Below are 25,408 nucleotides of genomic sequence, written 5' to 3' on the forward strand. Positions count from 1 at the left end.
CTGTTCAGTGTTCCTGATCGGTCACTTCTGTAGCATCTCAGTCCACTTTGTTAAAAAAAAAAACAAAAAAACAGTTACATTCAATGACTCAACTTTCTTTATTCATTTAGTTCTTTATTTTGAACTGTAAGTGAGTAATTTAGGTACAAAAAAGTTTTTTTTTTTTTTTTTTTTTTTCTGTGTTGGAATTACACTGTGGCCGTCCATTATCTACGAACACACAATTAAATAAGGGTTAGTTCAAGTGGAAAAACAAAAAAACAAAAACAACAAACAAAAACTGCAGGGACTTTCAGCCTCTGATACATGATAGCTGTCTGATAAACAAATGAAATGACAATGAAATTTTTCATGTACGAACAATAATAATAATAATAATAATGATAATAATAATGATAATAATACCTACTGATGAGCAAACATGACGACTGATGAATTTATTACTTTTCCCACAAGTGCAACATACACACATCATGACTCCTACATACCCGGGATGTTATGAAATAATACTCTGGGGTAAATCTAAAAAGTATCAGTGTTTAATCGGAGCTCCTCTCCCACATAACGACGCGTTATATAATCATCTAGACGCTAACAGGGATAACACTTTTCTTCATATCGTGATTGAGTGATTATGCAGTAATATTGTGTTTCAAATAATCCTAAAAAAAAAAATCTATGGTGAAAATGAAATTTGACAGAATTCAAAACTTAATACAGTCTGTGATGTGTAAAGTTAAAAAAACAAGTATGTACATATTTGGAAGGAGCATTTTTCTTTAAAAAAAAATAAGCAATAAGTACATTAACAGTGTGGTTTGGTTCAGTTTTAGAATTGCAAAAATATATATTCCAGAAGCATAAGTTGACAATCGGTTCAGATGTGAGTGGAAGGGTCGGCCATCACTTGATGTTGCAGATCTTGACCGAGGTTCCCACTCCGAACCCCGGGTAGAGCGGCTCCACGAACGTGGTCTCGAACCGGTGCAGGAGGGTCATGGTGTTCCCTATGCTGTAGAAGGCCAGCACGCCCGCCGTGTGGTCCAGGTACACGCCTATCCGGGGGGAGTGGGGGCCGCTCACGGCCTTATCCACGCGGTTGTGCCAGGCGGAGTAGCCCGAGTCGGAGCACAGGAGGCTCCAGGACTTGTCGTTGTAGCCCAGCAGACACAGCGAGCCTTTGCCCTTCCTGCTGATGCTCCTGTAGGCCACGCCCACCGAGAACTCCCCGTTCCACTCGATCTCCCAGTAGTAGCGGCCGCCGGACAGCGCCTCCCGGCACAGGACCTGGGCGAAGCTGTCGAACCGCTCCGGGTTGTCGCCGTACGGCTGCAGGTCCCTGGTGCGGGTCACCTTCCTGCTGCTCTCGGAGATGTACAGCTCCTTGTAGGCTGTGCTGGGGTCCATCTTCAGCTGGCAGAAGTCTGCAGGAGGAGGTTTAATCACTTTTAGATTGTTACACATACACTTCAGCAATACTGGAAGGAAGAAAAGCATGCATATCTGCAAGAACGGCGGGAAAATCACCAAGTATTATCAGTGAAATGCACCCAAAGAGCTTATTTTTACATTATTGCAGATCTATAATTGAAAAGTTAATTCTATTTTCAGTTATTTCTACATTCAGATCATATGAACTAAAAGGTTTATTGTTGCTTTCCAATAAACAATAGATTTTAGTTTTTTAAAAACCTTTAATCTTTTCTCAGTCACCTTGTTTTAATGTTGATCACTTAAGATTAAGATTCTTAATCTCTTTGTTTATTCGTATTTCCTTGATTTCCCTTAAAGGACTATGAATTTTCTTGTTTCTGAGTTTTGCTGTAGAAATAAACTTACCTTAAATCTCGACTAGCTAAATGATTTCCTAGCTGACATTACAATATTTCAGTTTATGTAGAATATATATATATATATATATATATATATATATATATATATATATATATATATATATATATATATATATATATATATACATGCACACACACACACACACACACACACACACACACATATATACACACACATATTTCACAACTTGATTTAAATCATCAGGTAACATTCTTACATTTTATTTTTTTAAGAGGAAACATATTTTTATGTTACTAGAACAAAAATCACTGTTTTGTCAATGTTGAACGTCCTTTGAAATACCAAAAATAGTATTACTGTATTTGTTGGAATACAGATCCACAAAGTCAGTATTAATTGAAAAAAAAGGAGCGGAAGTGACAAATTCTGAATATCCTTTCAAGAATTTCACCCACATTAGTTACAGTTGAAACAGTTACTTAAATCAAAATTAGGTTCGTTGTGTCTTTGGCTTGTTTGTAAGAATTCTCTGTTTTCTCCTTTTCAGGTGAGAAATGTTTAAAACATTTCTATTTAAAACATTTCTGATGAAGATGGGGATATTTGGTCGAAACATGTAAAAAAAGGTTTGTGGAAAAAAAAAAAAAAAAACTTTTTAAACATACCCAGAGAGGAAAAGAGAAACTGATGAAGGTCTTAGAAATGAAATCAAATTCAAATGTTGTGATCAGTATTTTTGTAGCCAATATCTGTTTTGTTTTAACTGAAATCTACTGATCCATATCACACATAAATGAACCTAAATGCAGTTTCTGGGTTAAAGTACTGAGTTATTTGCACGGGAGAAACGTCCCACTCACATTTGACGAAGTCGGCCCGGCTCTTGGGCTCTGGAGGAGTAGCGCTGTCCACCGTTATCTCTTTGCCTGCACACAAAGACACGGCGTGTTAGGTCAAGGTGAACTGAATCCACCCCCACAAATGCCTGTAATTCTTGTGTTGGTGTGACTCTGCTGTGTTTTCGACCGAGGAGTATATGATGCAGCTGCTCTGCGGTTCTTCTCCGACAATTTACTCCAAACGCGACGTCGACCTAAACAATAATTAACCTGTGAGGCGTCGCTCGCGCAGCTATAGGACGTGACTCACCTCTGTTCCTCCTGTCCAGCGTGCGGCTCTCCGTGGTGTAGACCGGCACCTCGTTCACTGTCAAACGGCACACATTCACAGTCATGCTTCAGCTCTCAGCTGCTTCCTGCCTGGTATTCGTCAGTGTGGCGTTTCGGCTGCCGGGATCTGACCTGACTTGGAGATCTTGAGCAGCTCTTCTCTGCCGAACTCCTCCAGGCGCTCCTTAATCTCGGCCACGGCTTTCCTGACGGCCCCGAACGAGAAGTCGGGGTTCACGGTCACCCTGGGTATGAAGCCGTCGTCGGTGGGGGTGCAGAGGTAGTGGAAGTTCTGGTGGGGGGAAAAAAGGAGGATGATGAATGAGATTTGAGCTGTTAAACTGTGTGCGATTGGCTCTAAGAAAGCAGTATGGATTCAGCGTTTTTAAAAAGCTGTGAATTATTCATCGCTGTGATGTTACCTGCAGGAAGTGGATGTGGTCCTCGGTGCTGTAGAGCTGCTTCAGGCCGGACTCCTTCTTCTTCAGCTCGTCGATCTCCTGTTCCAGGCGCTCGATCAAAGCCTCGGCCTGGTTGAAAGCCGCCTTCTCGTTGATGCCGATCAGCTTGGTCACCTCCGACCTCATCCTCTCGATGGAGCGGATCATGTCCTCGAACATCTTCTGGCTCTCCACCATGGCTCTCTGGGCTGAGTTCTGCACAGAAAAACACGCGCTGTCGACTTGGCTCCATCTCTGACAGATTTCTTATCTTTTCCACTGTAAATGAGCCGAGGTATGAAAATAATCCCCACTTACTTTGAGAGAATCCACAGCAGTCTTGAGCTCTTCCAGCTCTTTCACTCTTTCCTGGCATTTTTGTCTAATCTCAGCTTGGGAAATTCCCAAAAGTTTCTTCAGGAAATAAAAAAAAAACAAAACAAAATAGCAGAGTTACAGAACCATTTATTCTCTATGCACTCCCTCCCATGCTGGCATGTCTGCTGGTTCTCTTTAATTTATTATGCCAACAGCATTAAATCACATTCACCTCTTATTGTACATCATACAAAGCTTCAAATTTGTTGAATCAGTTCAAAACATTCTTTCTCATCAAGGAATATCTCAGGAGGCCCTTCGGCATGCCTAATAAACGCCACTCAAAGAGTCTTCTTAATACAGCCTGCTTTTATCTCAGGGGTAGATTGAGGGGGGGCGAAATCTGGAGAGGAATTTTGGCCATGTCAGGAATGTGAATGTACCAGTGCCTGACTTTTAAAGAGATGTTTCAAGGTGCACACAGTGCTGACATGCAGAATAGAAGAGCGTCTAATTCAGCTTTTACTCAAGCCCACCAACCCATTCTTCAAGATAAGCTTGAGGAATGTGGGGAATCTAGTGAGGGGGAGAGTGTGTGTGTGTGTGTGTGTGTGTGTGTGTGTGTGTGTGTGTGTGTGTGTGTGTGTGTGTGGGAAGGGGGGTGTGTGTTGGGGAGAAAGCGGGAGATGGAGGGAGATGTGTGAGATGTGTGAGACCCAGGTTGTAAATCTCAAGATGAAGGAAACCAGACTACCTAAATGTTGCAGAAAGATCCACAGTAGCATGAATTATTGCTTCATCCCAGTTTGGATTTCTTGTTTTTTTTTTTTTTTTTTTTAGATTCTGGACAGCCATAAAAATGAAACATCCCTGCTGGAAGATCAGCCTCACCCTATCTGTGTCCCTCTTATCTCCCCTGCATTGTTGAGCAGGCAGTGTCATCGGTGAGTCATGTGAGCGCGGCGGCTGCTCGGAGGTGTCGAGCGCCTTCACTCCCTGACATTCCTGCGTCGCTGCAGATCCGCTCCCACAGGTGGGAATGGATGGTGCAGAGGAAAAGCTCCAGTTTCTGTGTATTTATCCCACAGCTGGATCGCCACATTCTCTGGAAAGCTTTTCCTCTCCCAGTGGTGATAAGTGGAAGGAACGCCCCCCACCCCCCCTCCCCGGTCTCCAGGCAGCTAATCAGAGAGCCGGATTTGTTTTGGCGGCGGTGACTGCCTGCCAGGGTAGCTGATAGCGTTGGTCAAATGGGTCAAAGTACAACCGTCAGTCGTAGTGCCGGGGCCGGGAGTTGGGGGGAAAAAAAAAAACACCCTGTTTGCTTTTGCTCAAATTTCTCCAAAGGCCAAACGTCTGATGGAAACTTTCAGTTAGTTTGACTTTTAACTGATTCTCATGAACAATGTGTTTCCTGAGCGAGAGAGAGAGAGAGAGAGAGGAGGATTTCTTACCTGCTTCTCACCCCTCTCAGCCTCTGCAGACACAATGTCGTGGCCCCTGTGTTCACTGACAGTGCAGATCGCGCAAATGCACATCTGGTCTGTCCGGCAGAAGAGCTCCAGGGACTTCTGGTGCTGTGGGCAGATCTTCCTGTCCAGGTTTCCTAACTCGTCCACCAGCTTGTGCCGTTTGAACGTGGCTGACTCGTAGTGCGGCTTCAGGTGCTTGTCGCAGTAGGACGCCAGACAGTTCAGACACGACTTCACAGCCTTCAGCTTCTTCCCGGTGCAGAAGTCGCAGGGCACGTCGCTGGGCCCGGCGTAGACGTTCCCCTGGGACGAGTTGAGGGTCAGGTTGAGCCCGCTCTTCTTGATCTTCTCCGCCACCATGCTGAGCGTGGCGTTGGGACGCAGCACTGGCCTCTGGGTGAACGTGATCTTACACTGAGGACAAATGTAAATCCCTGTGTAGTCGGCCTCGTTCCAGTAGCCGCTGATGCAGTCCATGCAGAAGCTGTGGCCGCAGGGGATCGCCACGGGGTCCCTCAGCAGGTTCAAGCACAGCGAGCAGTTGAAGTAGTCTGGAGAGCTTTGATCAGCCATTGTGATGATCTGAGAGCACAGGCAGACCGGCAGAAACAGGCAGGACGCGGCGTCACGAGCAGATAGAGGCTTTGCCGAGTGCGACCGGGAGCCCGCCCTCCAGAGTGTGGTACAGCCTGCCAGAGACAGGACCTACTTGTATTTCTGAATTCCAGAGGTTATTGATTGAAAGCAGACAAGGCCCTCCCCCTGCGCTGTGAGTGTATCGAGCCCTGCCCAGTTCAGATAAGCAGGTTGAGCAAGGAGAGAGAGAGAGGAGGCGGGCAGACAGCAGAGCACAGGGCGCAGAGTGGAAGAAACAGAATGAATGAAATCTGAAAAACAAAAGGAGTCCAAAAGAAAGAGAGTGAGAGAGAGAGAGAGAGAGAGAGGAAAAAAATTCCATTTTCCCTGCAGTTTCCTTTCCTCTTAAATTCTTCTTCTCATGTGGCTCATCTGTGGATGTGTTGCGCACACACTTCTTGGCAGCTGTATTTCCACCTATTGTTGTCGGACAGAATCGCCATTGTCTTAAACCGGTTGTAGTCCGGCAAACACAAATGCAGCCTAAGGTAGTGTAGGAATTTAAGGGACCACCCAATAAACAAACAGAGAGACATTCGCAGTTTGAACGGAGTTTCGGAGGAACGGCGAACACTTTTTTCCTCCGAAGCGCCACAAACATGTTTGCGAGTTGAACTTGCTGCAGGTGGTTGGTCCAGGAGCGTTTGCACTGCGACCAGTCTGACCAGTCTGCCCACTTCCAGAGGCAGCTCGTCACAGTCGTGGCCACACTGTGTGTGTGTGTGTGTGTGTGTGCGGACTGTACGTACTCGCGCAGCAGACACACAACAATCGGAAACAAACAGGAATGAATGCGCCGGCACAAACGCGGCGTTCCTGCCAGCACGTCGCGTGGATGCCTCTCGCGCTTGTGTGACGCTTCATTCAGGCGGCACAGTTTTTTTTTTTTTTTCCAAGCCGTGAAATGCCGCCCTCACGGTTAGCTCACGTATTGTTATTTAAAACGCGCCAAAGGAAGAAGAAAAAAGAAAAGAGGAGACCCCGAGTTTCTCTGGAGCGTCGAGTGTCCGCTGACATCACGGTCTCTCATTAGCATTTCAATTAGGCGCCACTGCCGGCGACCACGAACACCAACCTCGCATTCATGGCATTTTTCAGTTTCCTGCACGACATTACAGCCTCTAGTGTGAAAAATGCATTTTGAAATGAGATTTTCTCTGCATTTTTGCAGATCTGGAATTGTACAGAAAAGTGCATTTCGGAGGGCGCGCTCCACCTTGACCTGATATCTTGCATTACTTCATGCACGAGGTAGTTTCACCTCTCCATATTTGGTCAGGTTTCTGATAAGCAAGTTTTTCTTTCCTTCCTTCCTCCACAGTGAAGTAAGCGCTCAGATTAACGGCCTGTTTGTGGACAGCACCGCCGCCTGTGGGGAAGATGCAACATCTGATTGAGATTCATGTGAAATGGGAAAAAAAATAAATAAATCACATCATTGCATGTGTTTGAAAAGCATTAAGCGAGGATGAAGAGTGGTAATGTTGAGCATACAGCACGCTTGTGCAAGATTTAATAATATGTCTGGTTACAGAGGAGCGTGCTGATTACAGGACTGAGCAGACAGAAACTGCACCGTCATCTGAAGCCCAGCCCAGGCAGAAGGTGAAGGGTCAATCTTCATTAAGGTGCAGCGAGCGAGCGCGCTCTCTCCCAGCCAGGCGAGTGCAGGCCCACACAAATGGCTTTTTGATCAAAGGGAACAGGGAGCCACTTCACCGCCAGTGTAATGAAAACAGGAAGACGACGCCATCTTAATGAAATGTGCAACGGGAAAGCAGCGAGGACGGCAGTGGACAGAAAACTTACAGGGGGTGAAAAAAGGCTGTGAAGCAAATGTGCATTGTAACTTTCAATTTGGGGCGGTATCAGTGAAAAAAACCAAGTGACAGAGTTTATTATCTGTTGAAATAACTTGCAGTTTCAGTCTCTCGTGGTCATAAACGGCGGAGCTCAGGAGAAGCTTGCTGGATACGGGACACGCTCGTGTGAGCAGAGCGCGGGTCACACGGAGCCGGTGAACCGGTGACATGTCCATTTGATCTGGCTTCCTGTCATATTTCTGCCTGTTATGAAACACATTCTTTGGTAGAACAGAATAGAATTGTGTGCTGAAGAAAAGGTCAAATCGTGAGTGTCCAGTGGAGAGGCAGAGGTGGGCTGCAGGGGTTTTCTCCCTCATAAAAAAAAAAAAAAACACTTTTTTTTTTGTTTTTGAATTTCAATCTTGGTAGAAGTAAATTTTGATGGTGGCTAAATATAGGCTAAATGTAATTTTAAAAACATATCCATCTCAAATCCTTCAGTTTCTGTCAAACAATGACTGTGTACTAACGTTGAGTCTAAGATAATGTTTACTATGTTTGAGTGAAACTCGCTGTGAGGTTATGTAATACCTGTGCGTAAATGTGTGTCGACTGTTTGTCTAATCCGGTGTTTTACGGCTGCTCTCACACACCGGATTTAAATGAGTGTGTTGTTATCTTGGCGATAATGAGCTGCTCATTTGGATCAGGTGTGTTGGTGCAGGCAGCAGGTCAGTAGCTCCTCAGTTCATTCTGACATCTAAAAGGAAAATAAATCACAACTAATGCAAATACTCTGATTTAAAAAAAAAAAAAGAAGAAAAAAAGTTAAAGTTTCCGTGCAGCACTGAGATGAGTCTTTTAGCTCTTTCTTTTTCCTTTTTTTTTCCTGTTTTGACACTCAAAGCTATTTCACTTTCATGTTTTTAATTTGAGAACGTTGAAGCCATTGACAGGGATAATTTTGTCAGTTATTTGATTTTAATCCCTGAAGTTCTCACAGTGACTTTGAAAATGTAATTCACTATTCTTTAGACAAATTGACACTGGAAAGAAACTGCACAAGATCAAAGAAGTGCACAATCCTTCCTACTCATTTTTCTAAAAGGGCCAACTTAAATTTTGTTGGCTATTTCCTTATATTCCCTATATTCATTGCACTTCGTTGTCATGTGTCGAAGTAAACAAGTAAATGAAAAAAAAAAAAACTATACAATTTTAAAACTTTGTAAGACTTCGTATAAACTTTGTAATAGGTTCACAACATACCTCTCTTCTTTTAATAGCCTGGGATAAACAGTTTTTAGTCACTTAAAATGAAGTGGTGTGCCACTTGTTTATAAAATTGCTTAAAATTTTGCCGACAATGATTTACAACTGCTTCAGGACTAAATAATTTCATATTTTAAGAAAACCACAGTCGTCACTCATATTTTTCTTTAAATACAACAATGCCAGTTTTAAAAGACCTGTTTTTATCCTCACTTGCCCTACTAGTGCAGTGGTGTCAAACATAAGGCTCATGGGCCAAAGTCGGCCCGCAAGAGGATCCAATCTGATCTATGAATCCACCAAGAAAAATGTAAAAACTGCAAAGAAAATGTTGGATTTTTAACAAAACTGTAAATTAAATTTTTTTTTTTAAAAAAAAGCTACATTTGTAACATGTGAAAAAATTAAAATAAAGACCTTGAACTCTGCAAATGCAACATCGAGATCCAACACGAAAAATCAGTGATGCCGAAAATGAAAAGTAGCGGTGCTGCAAAGCCATGCACAGTGTAACAATCTCAGGTACAGACACAACACAGTAACTCGTGCACGCACGTATAATTCCAACCAATTTACCAGCTGGAAACTAAACCCTGCCTTTGTGTCATGGGAGGAAGTATTTGCAGAAAAACTCATGCAGACCTGCAAACTTGACCCCGGATGTCTCTGCAGGATCAAACCAGGAAACGTCTTGTTTAGTGAAAACCGCTCCACTGCTGTGCCACCATGCTTTATTCACTTGATTTTTTGCGATTTTTGAACGTTGCATGCTTTGCAGCGAGGAGTGTGAGGTGAGGGGAGATTTTTTTTCAGTCAAATAAGACGCTACATTTAGTCTTGCATGTCAGCTGTAGTTACTGTTGTTGACAGACAACAGACCCTACGATGCCTGGTGCTCTGGTTGGGCCCTGCTGGCTCTAGCACAATGGAATCTTTTAGGCAGGCTTTCTCAGGCCTCCTGTTATCTGGGCTATCAAGTGTAGTTGCATTCCTATCTCCATTTCAACAGCCCTGAAACTCCGTCTTGGCTGGGAGGTGTGTTCGCTGGAAGATGAAATATACAGAGGGCAGTTTCTAGCTAGAAAGAGGAAAGATTGTATGATTTTGTTGGGTTTCAAAAGCAAACATTTTTCATTTGAGACAGTTTCTTTTTTCTTCTTCCCCCCTAGTTGAACTTTCAGCCACAGGACTACATTCCCGGTGTTAATGTATAGGAACCGTGGGCATCCTGTCACAGGAAATCAGGGGTAATGAAATGCAAAGTAGAAGGAGTTGATCATTAACTGGTCACAGGTGAGGTGAAGGTTAACATATCTGTGGAGCAAGAAGACCAGACCAACTAAACTCAGCCAAAGAAAACAAAAAACATCCAATTACATTGTTCAATAATGAAAAATAGTGCGTTAGGTGGTATTAAGATGAGATTGACTCACAGCAGTCAAAAACTAATCTGCATTAGGGAGCAGTTTGTCTCTGGGCGATCTCTAACACTCATCAGTGGAGTGTGACACACCTGTGGTTTCATTCAGTTTCCTTTAAATGTTTTACCAATACGCTGATCTCCTCAACCCAAACGCCATGAAAATGTTCGGCATTTCATGTTTTAAAGCTCCGATTTCACCACATTGATCACAAACCTGGATAAAATCCAAATCTTAGTTTCTGTTTTTATTTTCGTGACATCAAAATGACATGGCAGAAATGTGATGGACATCCATGCACACGATACAAATACCTATCTGTAGATCACACATTTCTTTCATTCTCTGTGTATTCTGTAACAGATGGCAGCGTTCACTGTGTCCTTCTCATACCCCGCCCTTGTTTTACTGGTTTCGGCTTAACCAGTTTAGCCTCCCTCTCTGTTTACTCTATATAACATGCTCCCGTAGCACCTGGAGGATCACTTTGCCACTGTGCTCAAACAAGCCACTACCTGCCCTGTCCGCGTCGTCGCTGAATTTCAGAGTCCGGGGTCGAGTGGTGACCATGTCTGACCAGGAAGACTGCTACCTGTGTAAGGAGTACCTCAGGGAACCCGTGTCCATCCCGTGCGGCCACATCTTCTGCTCCGTCTGCCTGAAGACGTACTGGGACCATGCTGACCACACGGGCTCGTACATCTGCCCCGAGTGCAGGGTCTCCTACGGCAAGAGGCCGACTCCCAGGCGCATGGGGAGCTCCCGGCACAGCAACTCCGTCCACCAGCACAACTCAACCCACCAGCACAACTCCATCCACCAGCACAACTCCATCCACCAGCACAACGCGACCCACCAGCACAACTCCACCCTCCAACGCAACTCCGAAGCCTTCCCGCCGCCGCCGCCGTCCCCCGACTACAACTACGCGGGGCCGCAGGACGTGGGCTGCGACATCTGCGTCGGCAAGAAGAACAAAGCCGTGAAGAGCTGCCTGATGTGTCTGGCCTCGTACTGCGAGAAGCACCTCAAGCCTCACTACGAGTCGGCCACGTTCAAAAGGCACAAGCTGGTGGATGAGATCGGCCACCTGGACCGGGAGATCTGCCCGCAGCACCAGAAAGGCCTGGAGCTGTTCTGCCGCACCGACCAGATGTGTATCTGCGTGCTGTGCACAGTGAAGGAGCATAAGGGTCACGACATGGTGTCTGCCGAGCAGGAGAGAGCCGAGGAGCAGGTGAGTTTACTCAAACTCTTCCTGCAGGTGTTCGCGCCGCGGCTGGCTTCACTACAGACGCAGTACTGTTAAATATAGATGAATAGTTGGAGGAACCAATGTTGTACATGAAACGCTTCACTGCTCCTGGAACAAAGGAGCAAGTAATGCATGAAAGAGTAGTTTAAACTTTGTCATAAAGCAACGCCAGAAATGGTTTCTATAGCAATCAGAGTTTCACATAGCAAGAAAGTGCTTCTAAGCACTGAATAACAGTAGCCTTTTGAGTCCTTTCTTTTTTTTTAACTTAGAATGTGGAAGTGTGGACTCATAGTAATCAGTGGCGTGTGTGTATTTTCTTCGTAGCAACGGCTGGGCGCCACCCAGGCCGAGATCCAGGAGAAGATTCATGACCGCATGAAGCAGATGGAAGAGCTAAAACAGGCAGTGGAGTCACTCAGGGTGAGTTTCGCCATCTCCCGTCCAGCTTCCAGATACCAGACTAACCAGTATGAATCGAACGGAAAACTCTCATCCACCAAACGACATTCCTTCTGAGAGGAGTGACAGCAGCGCCTTTTGGTTAAACCGGTGTGACATTGATTGACGGCGTGAAGCCATGACCTACCTTCCCCCTCCTCCGTGCGTCCCGTGCAGAGTTCAGCCCAGAGAGCCATGCAGGAATGCGAGAAGATGTTCGGCGACATGATGCGCGCCATCGAGAGGATGCAGCAGGAGATGGCCAAGCTGATATCCACCAACAAGAGGGCGGCCCTCAACAACGCCGAGAGCCACATGGAGCGCCTGAACCACGAGATCGCCGACCTGAAGCGGAGGGACAACGAGATCACGCAGCTGTCCCGCACCGAGGACCACATCCTCTTCATCCAGGTAACCCGAAAAGCGGGGAAACTCAAGGCGAGTCTTTGTTTTCTTCTGAAGCTTAACAGAGTTTCCCGTTTTCACCGTTAGAACTACCAGACAGTGATCGCACAGACGGAGAACGAGGAGCTGCCCTCAGTGAACATCAACTCGTACTTCACCTTTGACCCTGTGAATAAGGCCGTCTCCGAGATGAAGCAGCACCTCAATGAATTCAGCAACGATGTACTGGTGAATGCGGCGAAGACAGGTGGGATTGGCGTCGGCGACAAGACTGCAACAGGACCATATTTGTACAATATCATCTTCACTTTCTCTGCTTTTTCCTTTCCCCTCAGTGAATAAAATGACGTTCTGCGAGCTGGATGACAACAAAAAGAGAAAATCAACTAAAAGTGAGTTTTATTATAAACCTACTCTTTCTACATGTGAAAACATCAAAATCTATATTTTTCTGTTTTGGGTTTTTAAGGAACTGTATTGATTCAATGTGAAAGTTTTGAACAGGAACAGTCAGTCTGACTGTTTCCTTTGTTATCAAAAGAGCTTTGTGCAATCGCGTTTGATGTTGGGCCATTAGAGGCTATCCTGAGGTCACCCAGCTGTACCGTAGTCAAATGTTTGCTTTGGCCAGGAATGCTGACCTGCTGGTGAGGTTACACTAACTCACTCAACTGAAAACCAGTAGGTTTGCCTGTTCTTGTTAGAGTTCAGGGCAACTACATTAATAATTGGGGTGCCTGAGGCCAATGATAATAATAATACAAGAACATCTTCAATTCTGATATGATATGACATTTAAAATGTGCCCGTTTGCTCCCACAGGTGATGAAGCTCCCATGTACAGGCCCGTGGCCGTCCAGGAGCCTCAGTACAGAGACGATTTCCTGAGATGTGAGTTCCTGCTCCACTGATACACTTCACCGCTCTTTCCACTCAATCCTCGGCTCGAGGCAAATTACCTGCTGATGAGGTTCTCTGTCAGACCCTGTGGCTGACCACAACATCTAATTTTTAGTAACTACTGCTCAGAGTCTGACTCACTGATTTCTTTTAGCTACCTCGCACTTTGTGATTTTCACTGGCGTTGCAGTTAATTTGCTTCCACCTTGTTTTTTTTTTTTTCTTCTGAGGTTCAGTTTTCACTAGTCGATGAGATGGGAAGAAAACAAACACAATTTTGCATTAGGATGACCCTCCCCCTCCAAAAAAAAAACAAAAAGAAAAGAAAAAAATCTCTGCCTGTTTTTATTGTTAAAGGTTTCAGAATAAATACTTGGGATTTTTTTGCTTTCTAAAGCAAGACATGGTCTTTCAAGTTGGTGGAGAAGGGGCACGGTGATTGTGGGCCACAAACAGTGACGATACCTCTGGCATTCCAGATAAAAGGCCGGGCAGATCTAGCCGAGGCTACCGGGTCGCCCACCAACTGTGACCTGTGGAGGTACACAGCAGGCAGGTGACTTCTAACCCTTGTGATTGCTCCGATTCCTATGTGCCCAGCCAGAGGGTCTCTCACTTTCCCTTCAAGCCATTTTGCTGCACAAGTCAGTGAAACGCCATAACAGAGCTAAAAATGCCGATTCCAATCTGCTACACTGCGGGATCTTGCAGCTGGTGAAGGGTGCTTTAACCAAAGCGTCTCAGGTTAGATGCTTTAAGTCAGTGGCTTTGGTTCTGAACATATGAATCATGGTGTAAACTGACTTTTGAAAAGCATGTAACAAGACTGAGCTGTGTAGAGACCTGGATTTGGGGCTGGTCTGTGGATCTAGAACAGGTTTGCATCATTTTTTGGTTTGGGACTCTTTGGGCGGGTCTCACATGGCAGCAAACTTGCCCATTCTTGGTTCGGCCGTGCTACCTTCACCGTAATTATCTTCTCAAGCATTATGAGTGAACTTAATGGACAATAGTGTCATTCACACACCCCTGTGCATGACCCCGCCCTCATGATCTCATGTTAATACCATGAGAGGCGGACATGCCGGTCTGTAGTGACTTCTAAATGCTGCTTGGTTACTTTCACCAAACAAAAACTGCACTTCAGCATGCCTGTGCGTTGCTTCAGCTCCATAAGTAGACACGTCCTGTCATTTTGACTTCTTAGTCTGGTGGTTTATAGTTGTTGTTGTGAGACATCTCAGTGAATATTAACTTTGTGTTCTGTTCCAGATGCTTGCCAGCTCACCATGGACCCTAACACAGCCTACAGACAGCTCTACTTGTCCCGAAGCAACAGGAAAGCCACCCTGAAGCGAGACCCCCAGGGCTACAATGAAAGTAGCGCTCGATTCGACTCCCTGCCTCAGGTCCTGTGTAAGGAGCCCCTTTCTGGAGGCGCCTACTACTGGGAGGTCGAATGGAGCGGGGAGGGTGCCGCCATCGGCGTCACATACAAGGGCATCAAGAGGAGCGGCTACGGGGACGCCAGCCGCATTGGCTACAACCGCAAGTCGTGGAGCCTCTTCTGCTCAGATTCCAGCTACTCGGCCCGCCACAACAAGGACCAGTTTGAGATCAACGCGCGGTACTCCTCACGCATCGGCGTCTTCCTGGACTGCGCCGGGGGAACCCTCTCCTTCTACACCATCGGAGACACCATGGATCTCATCCATCGCTTCAAGGCTTCTTTCAGTGAACCGGTCTATCCAGGCTTCTGGGTTTGGTACGAATCGGCTGTCACCATCATCCAGCTGTGAATAAATGACATGGGAGAAACATTTACGAAGACAATTTTAATGTAGATTTACAGAAAACATTACACGTCTGGGATCATGTTGTAATTTTTTGATAAATATTCATAGTTGCTTTTGCACTACAAAATGTCTGGATCAGGGGAACTGTTCTCGATGATGAAAATTAGGTGTAGAAACTCAATTAGCATTTAAACTATAATGTGAAACAATAAAGGCTGTACCTGATTGAAAAATGGTGATTTTATAATAGCTATGTATTTTTTTTTATCAATAAATAGTTGACAATAAACACAAACTGGGTCCTGGTTTGATTTATCACCACCTTTCAGATTGACATTTCACATTGCCCGGAGCCCAGTTTCCCAATCTGAAACACATCGCTCAGCGGTCTGTAATGCCTCGACCGAGTCGTACAGAGAAAGGTGAGGTGTAACTGAGAGGCACCCGAGTTAACGCATGACCGAAACTCATCTACTGATGTGCTGAATGAAGGTATGATCCATGAAACCTCTGAGATCTTTATCGTGACAGTAGCAAAAGACGACTCCCACTGTTTTCCTGCATGTAATTTCTTTAGTCTTGCTTCCAAAAGCAGCTGCAAAATGTGCACTTGAGTTGATCTTGATTAAAGGTGATAAAATTCTCATTTGAATGTATTTTCATTGAGGTGAGTTATGAATACACACCAGTAAATAGACGTGGCCACTTTCAGAGGTCTCCTGCTGTGATACTAGAGGGAGGTTTGTGGAATCTTGAGCCAAAGCCTGAAGGAAGAACACAGTAGAAAGGATATGAAACATTCTCTCAGACCTTTATGATTACAGTCTGCAGGTAAGCTTTGTCAAAGTTGATGAAATTAAATTTGTCTGCAGTTTGCCGGGCCTGACCTGAAAGTAGACCTCCAGATTTATACAAACAGGAAGATGGATTATTGCAAGTATGATGGAGAAAAAAAGACAGAAAAACAAATCAAAGCCACACCTTGTGACTTTTCATTGAAATCTAAGATTTTCGTCTTAGACACCCAAGAGACACACAGCAGTGCAGTGAACAGCATCAGAGTCATTCCAGTTCAGGAACCACATTATTTAGATCAGAGCAGACCTACTCTCAAATAAGGCCATGGTTTTTGTGAATAAAAATGCAGCACTACATTCTGATAATGAACTGTTTATCACAAAAATTAAAAGAAAAAATTTGAAAAAATAAGGCATGATAATCAAATCTAGACTAATCATATCAGACGCCTGTTGCACTCATGGCCACACAATTTCTGCAGCCTTCAGTGCATATTTTCACACAATCAGGGATACAATAACTAAAAACAGTTCCACAATCGAATGAAAACATGCAGTTTGTATCATCATTTGGATTCCTTACATTATGCAAGGTCATGAATGCCACACTGAACCCTCTATTGGACCGGTTTTGGCCCTCAGGCCTTGCGTTTGATCACTGTGGTAGGATCATGTGTGCAGTCATTGATGGCTACTACTGCTGCTTCCAGAATTTCCTGAATATAATTTGTGAGCTTGTCTTCCTCTGGTGGCCAAATGTCTGCACTGTTCAAGTTTTTCTTCATCTGAGAAAAAGCTTATGCATAAAAACACTTTTAATTTCAAATAGCTCTCTCTAAATTTGTTTCAAAATGTCCAGGTTTGTTTTCTTTTGCTAACATTACAGATTAATAATAATAATAATAATAATAATAATAATAATAATAAATTACAGGTCCTTTGACACATTACATGAACAACTGTATAAAAATGTTCCTGTGTTTTTTTTCTTTTGGTTGCACAAATTAAAAATACAAGATCAAATCAGAAGAAATAAATCCTGACTCCAATGGGCTGATATGAAATCATCTCCACCAATATACATTAATGCAATGAAAATACAAATTAAAAAAAAAAAGGGATCAAGGAAAAACAAGCTCATAAAACATAAAACAAAAAAAGGAGTTAAAAGTCACAACATATCAACCCAGAATCAGTGGAATACTGTTTAGATAGGGGACAATGTAGGATTATAGCACAGAGAGTCCAAGAGAAAAACAGTTTAGATGAATTGTCCATAGAGTCCAGAAATTTGGAGGTATGACAAAGTGATAAAGGCTTTTTAGGTTCCTTTTTGGGTCGAAGTGATTGTCGAATGATAAGAGGAAAAAGTTGTGGAGCGTATCTGGAAGGTCTTGTTGAATTAAATTATTAATGAGTTTAGACATAATTATGCATATTTTCAGACAATTAAAACATAAAATTGGGGAAAGTTTAAACTTTCTATACAGAGCTACAGTTGACTCTTGACTTCTGGAATATGACAATTCTAGAAATATGTATTTTTGGAGGATTTGATTAAATGGTAGGCTACAGTGATATTAGACTTGACTTATTACTAAAACCAAATTAGTTTGATACGATGTAAAAACACTGGCGCAACACTTTTCATTATGTATTTCAACAATAAATCAATTACGACATTATCAATCTTGCAAAAATGCTTAAAATTGCACAATTAGTAATGTGGTTCCAGATAATCATTTCCGCACGACAGTAGAAATACCTGAGATGTGAGTAAGTAATAATAATAATAAAACAAATGTACCTCGTACCGTAATGTCGAAGACTAAATAGCTGACTCTAAATTAAACTAGCATGATGAGTTTTACGCATATATTTTTCTGAGTGATGCGTTTCTCCTTGCCTTCGTTGTCATGCTACCACCAGCTCTGTAGAGGGGAGTCAACAACAGGAAGAACCCGGAAGTGTTTCAACCCGGACACATTTCGTCCGCGGACCCTCACAAAGAAGCGCCGCTTTCTCATTTTCACGTTGTGGCTGCAGAGGTGAGTTTGAAGTCATTTTAGCAATACTGTGGGGTATTTACATCTTTATATTTCGCATGCTGTTATTTAATCCACAATGATGTGCGTTCGGTCTCACGTGACTCAGTCGAAAGGGACTTTCTTACGATTTTGTAGCACGTTGAAATGAATGGCGCTAGCTTACGCGCTAGCATAACACGAGCGCTCGTTAGCCATTACTGTAGTTGCGTTTAGACAACGAGGAATGGTATTTATCTCTCCCGACGTACACTTTTATGCAACGATATGTTGTTTGACACTCGAGGCTTTCGTCGCCTCGTAAAATATACAAATTAAAGCGTATAATGGAATATAAACGCGATTCTATTGCTGTGTTGTGGCATGCGTTTCAGCTGTCACTATGACAACCGACTGGACAGGACCGACGAGTTTTCGTTAACTGTGTAGCTAATCTTTTAGTTTTAGACAGTATTTGGCTCTGATGGTTTTTCTGGTGTGAAGTGAAATGCCTGATCACAGCTTGAGACCTGTAAAGGAAACAAAAAGTGCCACTAATTTTAAGTTTGATCTAATTCTTAATGTCTTTCTTATCACTGTCACTATATGGAGCTAGCGGTCCACCTTTATATTTGATTAATTCTATTGCTTGCCTCAATTTTATCTCCAGCGCCTAATGCAGCAGTCATTTCAAGGCATTAAACTAAATCCCTTTAAGCAGGAAGAAACGTGCAGAGTCAGGCCCAGAGGCGGAGACTTTCTGCTGTTCCAGTCGGGGTTAGGGGATAGAAGGGCAGAAAAGGAAAGGATAAGCAAACAGACATGAGTCAACTCCCTGCAGATGGATGGAGGCTCAGACCATGAACTTCCAGTTCTCCTGCCGAAAGAGAGAAATAGAGACTGCCAGCCTTCCTAACAGAAACTTGGAGCTGATTCCACATGAGAGGAGTGTGATAGCCAACCTCTGTCCAACCTCCTCTTTTAGAAAACGAGGAACCCCCAGTAAGCCAGTGGTCTGAGAACCAAGTATACTGCTGTGGGGAAATTAGAGTACATAGCTATTGAAAATGTGGAGTCTGGTTAAGATTTTTATAAATTAAAAGAAGGATGTTAAATTTTTTTCTACTCTGAAGTGAAGTGAAGCTGATATTGGAGTGATGTGATCTTTTCTGCCAGTTTCTATCAGCACTCTCACTGCAGCATTTTTAGCCAATTGGAGACTTTTTAAGCAGTTATTTGAGCACCTTGGTAATAGAAAATCACAATATTCTACAGTGGAACTAACAAATGCATGTTTCTCACTCTGTTCTTGCAAAATCTCAGGTGGTTCCTCCCCAACCATTGATCTAGACCTTTTTACTTTATTTGATGGTATGTGGTTGTTACTGGTAACTGGTGCTGTTAAGTCAAATGATGTTGAATTTTCCTGAAAGTGTGTTTCAGTTCAGTGTCACACACAACGTGATGGTACTATAGTGTACCCTCATGTTGTTTTTTTGTTCTGAAGTCTCCCATTGTGTGTCAAAAATACATGCACTGTAGGCCCCTGAGCAAGACCTTTGCCCCCACCAGCTCCCCAGCATGTCATACTGTGGCTGCCGCGATGGGTCAATTTAGTAAAGGGATTTCCCCATTGGGGAAAAGTATGATAAAATTCTTACTTATGAGACCATACATGCAATATTATACCGCTACTATTTCAGAAATATATTTTTTAATTGAGTATCAAACATGTTAACAAATTAAACACAACTGTCTGAGCATTGTTGACTTTTTTATGTATGATTTATTTATGGATTTTGAACAGAAAAACAAGCAAGTGGATAACATCAGTATCAAGTGTTAGAGGCTTGCACCAAAAAGTATATATCCACAGATATTAACAAATACATCTTAAATGTGGCTAGTAACAAAAAAAAAAAAAAAAGAAAGAAAGAAAGAAAAGGAAAAGACATCTACAACAACCAAAAGAAAAAAAACAATCTACATTGAGAGCAGTGATAAATGCTACTACTACTGTTCTTACATAATATACAAGTGCTTTCTGAGATGGGTACACAGGGCACGGATAGAGAACCATAATCTCGGGTCATGGGGTTAGTTCCAGTGTCAGTGACAACAAGACATGGTGTTGAAAGGGTAACCAGACTTCACAAAATGTATCGGCAGAACCTCTGAGAGAATACTTAATTTTTTCCAAATTCATAAATGAAAGCGCATCTCTTATCCAGTGAGAGTGGGTAGGTGGGTGAGGATCTTTCCAGTGCATAAGAATGGCTCTTCTACCCAGTAGTGTGAGATAAGCAATAAGTTCTACAAAATGAGATGGCAAAGAATGGGGGGCAGGTAGAATCCCAAATCGAGTTGACTTATTGTTACATTCTGCCTCTTTCTATTTTCTCATTATGACATGATGTAGATGGCGAGCACAAAGGTTCCAGAGGTTCGAGATATCACACGGATCGAGAGGATTGGTAAGACTGCGCTTGGACTTCATCTGTGATATACTAGTATAAAAGAATGAATGAATGAGTTGTGAATTTTTGCTGTGAAAAAATAAGTTTTCTCAAGGAGCAACTCTCTGTTAGCACCTGTGAGGTAGACAAACAGAGCTGTTCTGCATTACCTGTTGCTTGTAAACAGACACACACATATATGTATGTACACAGAAACATGATTAGGGTCTGTTCATTTGGCACATTCGTCGCTGTCAGAACTTACCTTGATTGGGATGTTTTAAAGACGGTGTAACAAAGAGTATTAAAGCTTCGATACATTTGACCTTCCTTGCTTGTTGTGCAATAGTTTTGTTATGATTGAGATGTATGTCAATGAAAGTGATTCCTTGTTGTGATTAGCTTCATCGTTGTGTTGTGTTTCCAGGGGCACATTCGCACATACGTGGCCTTGGACTGGACGATGCATTGGAGCCAAGACAGGTAAGCATGAACCTTCAGTTTATTGTTTACCTTCTCGCCTCGCTAACGCCTGACCTTTAGGAAGATGTCAAAGAATTATTTGATTAGTATAATCTTAAGTATTTTGGTACAAAGTAAATGTTGACTTGACGTAAATGTTGCACACATGCGCAGCATGCTGGAGCGACAAGTGTGCACACTTTGGTATTTTTCGAGTTAAAATCCACACACATGTCGTCCTCCTCCAGGTGTCTCAGGGGATGGTCGGCCAGCTGGCCTCCCGTCGAGCTGCTGGCGTCATTTTAGAGATGATCAAAGACGGCCACATCGCTGGAAGGGCGGTTCTGATCGCCGGCCAGCCCGGCACAGGAAAGACAGCCATCGCTATGGGTGAGGATTCCTCAGGAGTGATTACCACTGGACATTGTTTTTTTCATGTCTATCTGATTGGCTGGAGTTGTTTCTGCCTCTGTGTGTACATTTTGACTCTTGTCTTGTGATTTCAGGCATCGCCCAGTCTCTCGGCCCCGACACCCCCTTCACAGCGCTGGCGGGCAGCGAGATCTTCTCCCTGGAGATGAGCAAGACCGAGGCGCTCAGTCAGGCTTTTAGAAAAGCTATCGGAGTGAGGATCAAGTGAGTGAGCAAACTCAGTTACTGTTTTATGTTTTATGAAAGGATTTGTCATTCACTGTTTGTTTTGAACTGACAGAGAGGAGACAGAGATTATTGAAGGAGAGGTGGTGGAGATCCAGATTGATAGACCGGCCACTGGAACGGTAAGCAACACATATTGATCATTAATTTTTTTTTTTTAAATTTAATGCTTGTGATATTAGAAAGTAACTAGAATTAAAAGAAATTTCTGCGTTTAACTAATCATCATGATTCATTGGTTGTCTTTTTTTTTACCCAGGGTGCAAAGGTGGGCAAGCTGACTCTAAAGACGACTGAGATGGAGACGATATACGACCTGGGCAACAAGATGATTGACAGCCTCAGTAAAGAGAAAGTTCAAGCTGGGTCAGTCGGTTAATTTTATGGTTGATTTTAGCACAATAGTTAAATTTTTACTGCAGTTGTCATAACAGTGTGTCTGTTTCTTAGAGATGTGATTACTATCGATAAAGCCACTGGAAAGATCAGTAAGCTGGGCCGCTCCTTCACCAGAGCCAGAGACTATGACGCTATGGGAGCTCAGGTGTGTGTCCGCATCAAGAAAATCCTCCAGTTTTAACTCCTCAGTCTCACATTTTAACGATAATAATAGGTAATGGTAAAAGTCACTGATCTGAAGTTAATTTGTAGCCATCGAAATGTTTTCCGCAGTTGTTTAAATGATGTGAGCCTGTCTGAGTGCAAAGCGATGTTGTTTTCCGTATCTTGCAGACCCAGTTTGTTCAGTGTCCAGAGGGAGAGCTGCAGAAGAGGAAGGAGGTGGTGCACACCGTGTCCCTCCACGAGATCGACGTCATCAACAGCCGCACACAGGGCTTCCTGGCTCTCTTCTCCGGAGACACTGGAGAGATCAAGTCTGAAGTCCGCGAGCAGATTAACGCCAAAGTGTGCGAGTGGAGAGAAGAAGGCAAAGCAGAGATCATTCCAGGGGTGAGGGCAGCTCCCAGTTTGTGTTTGTGTTCTCTGTGTCTGTGAGCGTTCTAATGTTCTGTCCTTCCTTCCAGGTGTTATTTATTGATGAGGTTCATATGTTGGACATGGAGTGTTTCTCCTTCCTCAACCGGGCCCTGGAGAGCGACCTGTCCCCGGTCCTCATCATGGCCACCAACAGAGGAATCACACGGTACTTTTTACACACAGTGACTGAAGACATCCGCCCTGCGAGATTACACACCTGCTTCATCTCCTCACATCTCCTCACTTCGGCTTGAGACTATCAATTCATTCTCACGATCGATATCGATAATGAAGATGCCTGAAAGGAACTGAGGTCGCAACTACAATTACATGCACAAGGGTTAAGCTAGTTACATCAATGTTTGCATAAGTATTTGGCCTGTACTTACTGCTTACTACTTACAATTTTAAATTATCTGTTATATATGAAAGAACATGCACAACTCCATGTCTTTTCTTACCAAACCCAATACAAAGTGATCAATACAGATCAGATCAATACAGAAGAAGATGCTGCTGCTCATATTTGGCCCCCAATAAATGTGGCTTTTCTTTGATTCATATGACTTTCTTTCAGAGCAATTTGAATTAATTTCCCTGGGTTTCATACCAGGAGAACGTCCTTCAAAACAGTAAAAACCTGGTTGTCATCGTTCAGTTTGTCGTAGATCAAAGTGTCTTGAAATTCTTTAAGCAGAAACTACAAAGATAAGTATTTTCAGTTGTTTTATGAACTCCACAGAATCCGCGGCACAAACTACCAGAGTCCTCACGGCATCCCCATCGACCTCCTGGACCGTCTGCTCATCATCGCCACCTCGCCCTACACCGAAAAGGAGACGAGGCAGATCCTGAAGATCCGGTGAGCCCGCGGCCTCCGGCTGCCGCCGAGTTTCAGTCCGAGTCAGAATTGGGGTGTAAAACCTCAGCGTTGCTCTTTCAGCTGCGAGGAGGAGGACGTGGAGCTGAGCGAGGAGGCTCACACGGTGCTCACTCGGATCGGCATGGAGACGTCGCTGCGCTACGCCATCCAGCTGATCAGCACCGCCGGCCTGGTGTGTCGTAAACGCAAGGTGCGCTCCGAGCAGAGAAGCTCAAACTGGATTGTCGGATGGATTCTTAATGCGGTCGGTTGCTCTGGAGCCTCTGTTGGTGATTCGTGTGTCTTGGTCTCCGCAGGGGACGGAGGTCCAGGTGGAGGACATCAAAAGGGTTTACTCTCTGTTCCTGGACGAGGCCCGATCCTCTCAGTACATGAAGGAGTATCAGGATTCCTTCCTCTTTAATGAAACGCGTGAGTTTCTCTGCAAGTGACGGTTGATCTGCTTCAGTTCCACTCGCTGAAACTCAAGTGCAGACCGTCAGGATTTTATTGATTTACCAGACTTCTTAAAGCTGTGTCAGATTTCATTTGTTTCCTCGGAGTTTCATAGTACAGCAGAAAGAACAATACTGTGTTATATCCCACCTTGCTGTGCCAGCTGGTCATTAAAAACTACAAGTTCTTGTGGAAGTAGATGGATTTTTAGATGGTAGATGAGTAAATAAACAAACGTCTCCTTGTTTTCTTTCTAGAAACAGCTGCCATGGACACCTCTTAATGAAGGAGACTGCTGTGTGTGGAGTTTCTCTGGCGTCACTCGTTACTTCTGGCCGAAGTCGGATCAGAACTGGACGTTACCTCAGTTTGATGAAAAGCAAATTAACGGAATCCCTCTGTGTTTTATTCTGTTCGCCTTTAAAATCCGTGATGCATCAAATCTCTCCCGCTGAAATCTGACTTGTGAATTTACCCCCTTTGTTTCGTTGTTGAGGCCTTGTGGCAGGAATATCTATTCCTACTGTTCTTTCTTTTTTGCTCACTTTTCATTTCATGGATTATTTTTAAAAAAAGATTAAACGGGCTTTTATGAGCATCTCCGGTTCCTGTGAATTCTTGGGCTGTCTTGTATGAACTGCATGCTTGAGATCTCCCACAGAGAGGCTCAGGAGACTGAGATGGCCCTTCCAGAACCTTCACTTCAGTCTGCTGTAGCCAATGACAGGCTGACTTGGCTTTGTACTTTTGGATCATTATCATGTTGGAATATCCGAGTTTGTCTCATGTGCAGCTTCCGGGCTGATGAGTGCAAATTTTCCTCTAGTATTTTTTGATAACATGCTGGATTCATCTTGCCATCAGTGAGTCCTGTATTTCAGCTGAAGTCACCTGTGGATTTTTCTTTGCATCCTAAAAGATTTTCCTGGCTGCTGTGGCAGAAATTGTTCTTGGTCAACCTGATCGTGGTTTGGTTTCAACAGAATCTCTCATTTTCCACTTCTAAAATTGGAGTTCAAACACTGCTGATCGGCATTCTCAGTTCCTTGGATATCTTCTTATGTCCCTTTCCTGTCAGGTCAAGTCCCAAGGGTGTGTAAACTTTGGATCAGGGTCATTCATGTAGTTTCCTTTGTCATTGTGGTTTAATAAGAATAAACACAGTTGTTTGATGATAAATGGCTTCACCCAAGCGCTAACCATGAGTGAAAAAAAGCTATGTTATCATTCATGTTCCATGAAAAATGGCCAAGAAAAAATTCTGCCAGGGTGTGTGAACTTGTGAGCACGACTGTAATTTAGTTGGCATCCCAAAACAGAAAACTCGTTCATATTTCTGAGACTTTTACTGCTTCCTCTACTTCCTCAAAAATAAATACAGAACATTTCATCATCCAAATCAAATGAAGTGCTGAATCATTACACAAATTATTTTAAGGCATTAAAGTGATGTCTGTCAGTTTGTGAATCATGTCTAAATATATATTTATCCTCATTGAAACATCAACTCAATATGATTCCATCCTTTAAAATTTTGTTCATACTGCTCTGCTTGATTCGTCTATTGGTTT

At 43.5% G+C, this 25,408-nt stretch overlaps 2 protein-coding genes across 2 annotated transcripts; one reads left to right on the forward strand and one right to left on the reverse strand.

Moving 5' to 3' along the window:
• Positions 1-101: 101 nt before the first annotated feature.
• Positions 102-12,455, reverse strand: ftr82 (finTRIM family, member 82). The gene is made up of 8 exons (XM_030100937.1): positions 12,193-12,455; positions 5,197-5,903; positions 3,743-3,838; positions 3,407-3,640; positions 3,117-3,276; positions 2,965-3,021; positions 2,676-2,741; positions 102-1,424 (listed from the first exon to the last, which is right to left on the reverse strand). Exons 1-8 carry the CDS (start codon positions 12,449-12,451, stop codon positions 904-906), a joined length of 2,100 nt encoding a protein of 699 aa, XP_029956797.1. The 5' UTR covers positions 12,452-12,455; the 3' UTR covers positions 102-903.
• A 5,488-nt stretch (positions 12,456-17,943) lies between these two features.
• On the forward strand, positions 17,944-24,120 carry ruvbl2 (RuvB-like AAA ATPase 2). Its single transcript, XM_030101733.1, has 14 exons — positions 17,944-17,990; positions 20,386-20,440; positions 20,850-20,905; positions 21,133-21,274; positions 21,391-21,520; positions 21,597-21,663; positions 21,801-21,907; positions 21,992-22,085; positions 22,274-22,492; positions 22,567-22,685; positions 23,262-23,381; positions 23,463-23,592; positions 23,699-23,813; positions 24,095-24,120. The coding sequence occupies exons 2-14, from the start codon at positions 20,386-20,388 to the stop codon at positions 24,118-24,120; spliced, it is 1,380 nt and encodes a 459-aa protein (XP_029957593.1). The 5' UTR covers positions 17,944-17,990.
• Positions 24,121-25,408: the final 1,288 nt, after the last annotated feature.

The sequence above is a fragment of the Salarias fasciatus genome, chromosome 10, assembly GCF_902148845.1.
Source record: "Salarias fasciatus chromosome 10, fSalaFa1.1, whole genome shotgun sequence".
Lineage (NCBI taxonomy): Eukaryota > Metazoa > Chordata > Actinopteri > Blenniiformes > Blenniidae > Salarias > Salarias fasciatus.